General features: G+C 37.9%; 1 protein-coding gene across 1 annotated transcript; it reads right to left on the bottom strand.

Annotated features, from left to right (window-relative positions):
* Nucleotides 1-897: 897 nt before the first annotated feature.
* Nucleotides 898-8095, bottom strand: LOC146473948 (uncharacterized). Its single transcript, XM_085117988.1, has 7 exons — nt 7766-8095; nt 6668-6816; nt 6467-6549; nt 5598-5622; nt 5376-5457; nt 2901-2922; nt 898-1794 (listed from the first exon to the last, which is right to left on the bottom strand). The coding sequence occupies exons 1-7, from the start codon at nt 7940-7942 to the stop codon at nt 1619-1621; spliced, it is 714 nt and encodes a 237-aa protein (XP_084974114.1). The 5' UTR covers nt 7943-8095; the 3' UTR covers nt 898-1618.
* Between the last annotated feature and the right edge of the window lie 998 nt (nt 8096-9093).

Below are 9093 nucleotides of genomic sequence, written 5' to 3' on the forward strand. Positions count from 1 at the left end.
CCCCAAAACTTCAGGAAATCGCAAAATTAAACAAAAAGTAAAAAAAAAAAATAAATAAATAAATAAATAAACAATAAAGGAACACTAATATAAGATAAAGACATAACCTTTTTTGTAAGAAAGTAATTTTTCTTCATTTAAAAAAAGGATATAAAAAACCTCCCTGTCAAAATTGGTTTTTGTGGTTATAGTTTTTATATTTTTATATAATTTTCTTTTAAAATTCATGTAAAGCGCTTTGATCATATTAATTAATGTTAAAAGGCGCTATATTAAGTGAATAAATTATTATTATTATTATTATTATTATTATTATTATTATTATTATTATTATTATTATTATTAACATCAAAATCAATAAACACTAACCGACCACATCAACGTTTTGTCAGACCACTTTCTAAAAAAAAAAAGCCTGAAGTTTTTTTGTGTTTGCTCATATAATTATTACAAAAGTTATTCAGGTTCAAAGTTGCCGCGGGCAGAAGTTACATCCTGGTGGGTCAAACGGCCTTGAAATTGAAGTTCAGATAAATATCCCTACCAGCAGTTGTCTTTCTTTAAAGATTACGAGAAGTCCATCTGTTCTATGAAAGACAGAGCTGTGAACAATAAGGCGCGCATGCTTGGCGTTCCTTCAATGTTCTCCGCTGAATTTTGCTTGGAATTCTAGCTTGTTCCAGCATTCAGAGGGATTAGATTCAGCGCATGTGAACTATGGCGTTTGAACTGGGCCTTAGACATTCCCACCAAAAGGGGTGTGAGCTAGGAGATTTATGGCTACAGAAGACCCAGGAAATTCAGATCACCCTGTTCCAATCCACCCTCCCCCCAATACACACATATACGCTAAGATACCATCATGGCCATGAACAGCTGATGCATAAAGCTATAAACGAAAGGTATAACAATATTTATTTTAAATTATTTTACAATTTGGATAAAAAACAACATCAACAACACTTGTACTTTTTCACAGGTATGTTCAACAGCTTACATTTTTGCATCAGGATAATTTTATAAAGGTAAAAATATTTCTTTTGTTTAAGATGGAAAGGCCCAGGACTTCTCTTTTATGTCCTCATACACACATTTTCAAATCTAACATTTCCTGAAAAAAGTTACTTTTCTTAATGGTGCAACTGACTTCAAGCGTTCATATTGTCAGACAGTCCACAGTGCATTAGCATTAGGAGCAGAGAAAAATGGAGCGTGAATGATCATATCATTTTCATTTTCTCATATAAAAGTGATGGGGGTGATCGTCGTACCTTTTAGGGGGTAAAATTTGCGGTTTGGTACCCCTTAGGGTGCTTAAATCTAAAATTACTTCCGTCAGAGGTATGGTGGTACCTTTTAGAGTATTGAGCCGAAAAAAAAAATGATAGGAAGTAAATGTCAGTCAACTGATTCGGTATCTCTTGGGGGTACAAAATTTGTTTGGACCAGTCGCCCACAAAACAGACTTCTGGTACCTTTTAGGGAGGTTCTTCTCAAAATTTCCAATGATCACCCCCATCACTTTTATATGGAAGTTCCTCACCAGGATTCCTGGGTGAGACAGAGACTTTACTTCTGAGTGAAAGAACTTAAGATGAATACTCCATTAAACACATGATCAGTTAAACAAGTTTGTTTTCAGCATGATGTTGACAAACTCCTCCTCATTCACTTCACTGTCACCATCCTTGTCAGCTTCTTGAATCATTTCTTTGAGCTCCTGATCATTTAACTTCACCCCACACATCCTTGAAGCCTGTTTTAGGTTGGTCAGTGAGATTTTGCCTGTTTTATCTAAAGTTAAACAAAGGATGGATTTTAGTTGCTATCATTACTAACAATAAATTTTTCACAGCCTTTTATATCCACTCCTAAAGTTAAACTTCAAGTGAATTCATAAAGTTCTTACTTTAAGTGTCGCCATTAAATTAACCTTGTCAAACTGTACTTTTTTGTGGTGCTCTTTGTGAGGCTGGAGTTTCTGTATTATGAAGCAACTAGCTAAGAGTATATTTGGGCATTCGTTTAATAGGGAATTTAACAGTCTTTTATTCACTCTTAAAGTCAAACTTTAAGAAGTCAAACTTTTTAACAGGGAATTTAACACCCTTATATTCACTCTTAATTAAAGTCAAACTTTAAGCGAATTTAAACAGGTCTAACATTAAGTGTGACCACTTAATTAATCTTGTCAAGCTGTACTTTTTTGTGGTGCTCTTTCTGAGGCTGGAGTTTCTGTATTATGAAGCAACTAGCTAAGAGTATATTAATTTTGGGCACTACCCCCTGTGGATAGGATGCTAGTCCATCACAGGGTTACCCCCAGCAGTATGTCACTGGTACCATTTTATACATTCTGGCGAAGAGAGGAAATGTAAAGCAAAGTTTCTTGGCCCACTGCTCTCCAGATCTGCTGTCCAGTGTGCCAGAGACTACTAAGTGGGGGAGTGGGGGGACTAAAGAAAGTTTCATTATGGGGAGGCCCTGCCCCGAGGTCCACACCCTTACCCTTTTATGCATCATTTTTGACAGGAAAGGTAACCCTTTTATAATTACCTTCCATAGGAAATGGTACCCCTTTCACACAGTAGAAATGCTATCTATTTTTGTGGGATCTGTTTGAGAAAGTTTAAAAGGCCCTTTTAAGTACATGAAATCCCTTCCCTTTTATATACCTCCATCCTGAAAAAGGTCCCCCTTTCAGACAGAGCCTCCTCGTATACTTCATTATCAGGAGTATTCCCCCCCCCCATCCCTCCCTACTCTCACAGGGCCACTACATCACTGTACCAATATAGTCACTAAAGTTTTAAGTGCACATTTAACAATGTTAATGGGACACACCAAACAATTCCCAAACTCACACAGAAAAAACTAAATGACAAAACATTGATACTCACCAGCATCAAACATTTTAAAGCCCTAGGAGTAAAATCAAAAGGCATTAAAACATAATTTAATACAAATTGCAGATTCACTGAATCAGTAACTACAGTTTACCACTTTTTCAAAGAAAATTCACAAAGAAACCTTTCAAAATGCTTTGAGGTAACAATACATTGGTTAGGGAGTGTTCATTATTTATGGGGAGGGGGGGGGGGGGCTGGCAAATGGGGAAATGGAACGTTTGGAACTTTTTGTACCCCCCTCAATGATGAAGGATAACTTTTTTTGCCCCCCCCCCCCCCCGCTAGAACATGTAAACGTTTTTGACACCCCCCAATGATGCATTTATTATCAAACCATACTCTCATACTCCACTTAGCGCTTTACTCGCCTGCCTTTTGCTTGCTCCACTAGCAGTAGAAGAAAATATTACGTATGTTAATGTAAAGGTTGAAGTGATACAGAATGCAATCACTTGTCTGGAAAATACCACAAGGCAGCTAAAGAGGGTGTTAATGTGCAACTGGCAGACACTCAAAAAAAAGTGGAGTGAGTAGGAGGCGGAAAGAGGCCAAGAGAAAGGCAACACAGGGGAAAGGAAAGAGAAAAAGTCTGTGCCAAGCTGCAGTTGTGGAGTCCTTGACTGGGCAAAGTGCAGAAGAAGTTATATTGCCACTGTCAGATCATCTGCCTACAAATCACTAACAGCCTTCACCCAACCATTCTAGTGAAAGGCCTAGATCAACTTATTTCTGCAGGCGGCCTATCTGTTGGTGCAGCCAGTGAAATCCAAACATATCTATCTAGCAAATCCATTGAATGGAATCCATTTGCTGTGTAAACTATTGGTGTGAGATTATGGTCTGATTTACTGTGGTATGAGTACATTAAAATATAATGTCATTAAACTAATGATATCAACCTTCAAACTTTTTTGCCCCCCCCTCTTCCTCAGATCCAGAGTAAAACCTTTCTGACCCCCCCTAAATAGGGGAGTAAACATCGCTTGCCCCCCCCCCCCCTCCCCATAAATAATGAACACTCCCTTAGTCTGACTGGTTAGTCATGATGAAATAACATTGGAAAAAAGTGATAATTGAAGGGCTTCCAGCAAAAGGGACAATCATATTATTGGTGAAATTTCATTTTTTCGCATGATCTTGTTAAGGACTGTGCCTACTAATAAGGAAGTATTTTTGTGTGGTTTATGACTATGCGGGGAAAGCAGATTTTAGCAAGGGCTCTTAGAATCCAAAAAGAAAATTGGGGGTAACCACACATTTTTAAGAGACAATTAAGCAACAATTATTCTAAAAAACAGTAAAATACAAAGCAATGTATGGCGTTTTTTTCCAAATTGAAGCTTTATTATCTTTGAAAAATGCATGGTTACCACCGATTTTCTTTTCGGATGCCAAAAGCACTTACTGAGTTCTGCTGTCTCCGCATAGTTTTAAACCGCACAAAAACATCACTGTATTAGTAGGCACCATCCATAGGAAACCCAAGTATCTCGAGATGCGCAGAATGTATGCGTAGCAACAAAAGTAGGCACCGTCCTTAAATCTTTACATTTGGACTTGTTTTGACATCTCTAGGTAGATGGATGTCATTCTCCGATTTTTTTCACTATTTTTTGTTTTTTGCACTGACTCAATTTTTTGGCCCAGTTTTTCTCGAAAATGAAACACAAAACAGTGAAAAAAAATTACAGAACAACATTCTACATGTCAAAACAAGTCTGTAAAGATTAAGTGAGATCCTGCAAAAAAAAAAAATCAAAATTTCACCAAAAAGTGATGAGAGAGGAAGACTGGGGAGAGTAGAAAATCTGACCGAGAGGCCCCCCTCCATGTTTGAAAATTCAAGATGGCGGTTCAATGCATGAACAAATGTTAATTATGCAGCTCTTGGCCATCAAAACAATGCCTGCACTGCAGACTACATGAAGTTCCAACTTTGCTTTACTATGCCAAGACCTCTCAACTTCAAAACACCAAAAATCTGGAGACTGAGTTAAAAAAACTGGAGATTTCAGTAAAAATCTGGAGACTGATTGACCAGCAGACAAAACCAAGAAAACAAAGGTGCTAATCAAAAGAAAGTGCAATTTCCATCATTTTGAAAATGTGAGTGACCAAAATGCGAGAGACTGAAAACCTACTTTGGCACATGTCTTCTACATGATAATTATGGTCCTGGACTGTGTTTCATTGACTAACTTAATGGATGGATTTGCACAGAATTGGCACAAGGAAGTCACCTAAGCAAGCCAAAAATGAAATTATAGAAGGAAATTGTATCCTTTCAGCTTGTGACTCTGTTTATCGTGAGATTTTTGTGTCTCGTCATGAGACTGTGAGACTGAACTGAAAACTGCGAGTGTCACAGCAAAATCGTGAGACTTGAGAGGTCTGTATGCCAGATGGTTGCTTACAAAACTTGTGTGCTCAGCTAATTTGTTTAGTAAGAAGTATAACCTCCTGTACCTGAATAATTTCATTGTGGACATCTCTTCCATCCCCTTGTCTGGCAATCACAAACTCCAAGAACTCGTCAAATTCAATTGATCTATTTAGTAAACACCAAAATATACAATAGCAAAAATGTTAATGACTGTCTCATTGAAGCAGCAAAATAATTATATAGCACAAATTGAAAGACTGTTGTGTTAGAACTAAAAAATATAACTAAAAGATTCCAATGCTTACCCTGATTTGTCAGCATCAAGATCAGCTATACATTAAACAAAGACACAAAGAAAAAAATAAGGTATGATTTCATCTTTTGAGCTTAAGCCAGACTTGACCAATTTTTTAAATTTTATCACCAATAAAGTGAATGCTTTCAGCATTACTGATCCTAGCATGTATGGACCTTAAGGGTCAGTTATAAAAAGACCGTTTAGACAGTGTTTAACAAAACCATGTTCTTAGCCATTTTCGATTTTGCCGTCATATATGCAATCATATCTAAACATTGTCTGCTGCTGACGGTAACAAGAAGGCTTGCATCCCAGACTAGAAAACAATTTATCTACCTAAAATAAACCTCTTATAAACAGATTTGGAGGTCCACTGATTATCTAAAGCCGCGGCCTAAGATAAACTGTTTAAATAATTGGCTCTAAAATGCTTAGCTCGTCAAGAGCTGCCTACCAGCAGCTCATTCGACTGTGACCACAGCATTTGATGATCCGTGTAGGGATGGTTACGGGTTTGATTCCCAACAGAGACTCATTTTTTCTTTATATTTCCCGAATACTTCTAAAATTATGAATATAAACATCTTTCTGATTTTTATATGTACCATGTAATCGTAAACTACCAGTATAGAGGTATGCACTTCACAGAAGCAGACATGGATTCTGAAAGTGGGTATAAATGTTAGATGCCTGGTATGAAAAAAGGTACTGGAAAATTGCATATTTTGGTCTGAAATACCGGGTCAGGGTTTGGAATACCGAGCTGCACACCCCCACCAAAAATATCCGAGCATTACCCCCCACCCCCACTGGTTCATATCGCAATGAGTACCTACTGTGGGTGTTGATTAGTTTATGTATTATATCTTTAATTACCTATCATTTCCTCTATAGATTCTTTAGAAATTTTGAAACCTAGTGCTCTCATGGCTTTCCTGAGCTCCCGTGCATCAATTGACCTATAAAAATTGATGGAACAAATAAATTTATAAATCAGTAAATTGATTTATCTTGGGGGGCGGGGGAGTCGAATGGATAAATTCTGGAACTATATGTACATTTCCAATAGCCACTAACCCGCTCTTGTCTGTATCAAACACATCAAACACCAGCTTGAGGTCCCTGATCTCCTGTGGTGTAAGTTGTTCATACGCTCTTGATGTGACCTTTCCTTTCATGAATCTCCTTTTGTTTCGTAGTTCTGCATCAAGCAAGGCTTGGGACAACTATGGAAAATCAGAAAATTAGTGTTGTAATCAACGACTACCATTGTAAAACATCAATGTTCAAATCTCTGAAACAGCGATTAAAATTACTTTACTTCTAGATAAATTAAACATCACATATTTAATATCAGAAAATTATATTACTGATAATTGTCAGATAAGGTGCCTGAACACGAGGAAACATGTCGCAGGGATATATCATTACAACATGTAGCAGCAACAAAATTGCGTCTTATATATGCACGCTAAAGGATATGTAGCAGGGACTTGTAGCTGCCGGACATATAGCAAGGTCCCCGTTTGATATCCCCTCAGTGTGTACATCACGAGATTTTTGTCGCTGCGACATGTCCCTGCATCATGCCCCCTCATGTCCAGCCACCTATAGAGTTAAATCACTACAAATGATAGTCTATACTATAGACTATCATTTCTAGTGATTTAAAAAGCCATAATTTGTGGTCCATATATATGGGAGTATAGGGCCACCTCAGCACCTGGGTCGGGAGAGACATTATCTTGGAGGCATTAAACTTCTGGTGTAAGGACCAACTGGACCTTGAACCAATAACGCTATCTATAATTTGTTAAAGATTCAAATTGATCGGCCCATTACCAGGCAACTTCTTAAACCCAGAATGCAAAAGTAAAATGAATTTGAGAATCGAAGAGAATCGGGAAATTCAGCTTATAATTATATTTCCATAGCACTTTTATATTGATCGGTTGGCACAACTCAAGTCGAAATTCTCTATTTCCGTTCCGCTACGTGGTTGTTTTTCGTGTTCAAGTGTGCTGTTTTAGCCGCCAAGTTGACTTTTGAAAGCAATATTCACTTAACTTGAGCTTAAAGTTAACCTTATTAAACGGTTATTAGCTTTAAACTTATGCAGTTTAATTTATAAGGTCATTACGACAGTCTTAAATTCCGTGTCGTTTCTACTCTTACCCTTTCTCTCGAGGAATGGCTGCTCCGACTACTGCCTGCAACACTCAGAGTCTCGGAAGCCATTTGCTGAACCATAGCTCTATTTGGAATGCTTCCCAACTGCATGGATGCACCATCGCGTTCATCCGACTTGCTTGATTTTTTCTTTACCTTTTTCTTGCCCGTCTTCTTCGGCATAATAAATAAAAATATCTAAAACGTTCCTCAATGTAACATTTCTTACATGAAAGACACGAATTAGATGGACTAAGGCGATCAAAAAAGGGTTCTCGACAAGAAACCACCGTCCGCCATGTTGTTTATTTCGTTGTCATGTTCGCCGTTGTTCGTCGCGTCAGCGTTGCGTGACTGCCAAGCTCATTTGTCATTTCCGTTTCCTGTTACTGTTTGATTGAGGGGGCTAGTGTGGGGTGGTCTTTTGAGACCCATCCTGACCCAACCATCTGCCCGTGGGTCTCCGAGGAGGTCCCACTCGAAAGGGCTGTCTTTTCATTGTCATATAGTATATAAAAAGTGGCGAAATTAAAACTTTCAGTATTTTACTTGTAGGGGAGGCGACGTGGGTTTTTGTGAAACCAAAGACCCCCGATAACTATGACGAAAGACCCAGTTTTCGTATGCCAACTTCACCGCAAAAAACTAGTGAATATCTGACAGGTCCTTTTCGAGACTAAACCACTAAGCTAAAAATTAATCAAACTACTTAAAAACCTAAGATATTACAGTGCAAATAAATAATTAAATTGAAAACTAGGGGAAAACTAAAAGCTCGAATGATAACCAAAGGAGTCTTGGTTAGAAACTTAAATTAAAGCATATTCAGGAGGCAAAGAGACGAAAGATTTGGAGGGAACGAAAACAAAGACCTCGGTTAAAAAATAAAGAAATTAAAGGGGGTCTTTAGCTCCTTCCGAAAAAACGAAAAGCTGATATGGTATAAATGATCCTTTTGTACCAAGGAGGAAAAGGAGAGCAAACTTTAGAGGCTTTTAGGTTTCGCAGTTAAACATGAAGAAATAAGGGGGTCTTAGATATTGGTCTTAGGTCTTAGTTTTCGGGGAACTTAGGTTTTGCAACAACCAGGCGGCGTGGCCTGGTGGTTAGGGCGCCGGACTTGTAATCCAGAGAAGTCTCACTCTGACCGCTTGGATTTGTTTCACGGTAGCCCCGTTTTCAAATATGTAACTAGGCAACTGGTTTATCTCCCACCAGTTGGGAATTTTAACAATTGCTGTGTTCCGTTTGTTTATTTATTTCACTGATTTATAGTGTCCTCAATTAGTATTGCAGTGCTAAATACTTAGACACTTTATTACGTTCTTATTACC

This window comes from Pavona decussata, unplaced genomic scaffold, assembly GCF_977016875.1.
Source record: "Pavona decussata unplaced genomic scaffold, jaPavDecu1.1 SCAFFOLD_92, whole genome shotgun sequence".
In the NCBI taxonomy this organism is placed as follows: Eukaryota; Metazoa; Cnidaria; class Anthozoa; order Scleractinia; family Agariciidae; genus Pavona; species Pavona decussata.

Coding starts and splice junctions, on each gene's coding strand:
- LOC146473948 (XM_085117988.1), bottom strand. CDS start 7,942: ATGCCGAAGAAGACGGGCAAGAAAAAGGTAAAGAAAAAATCAAGCAAG. Junction 6,817..7,765: donor GCCATTCCTCGAGAGAAAGG/GTAAGAGTAGAA, acceptor GATTTTCCATAG/TTGTCCCAAGCCTTGCTTGA. Junction 5,458..5,597: donor CTTGATGCTGACAAATCAGG/GTAAGCATTGGA, acceptor TTTACTAAATAG/ATCAATTGAATTTGACGAGT.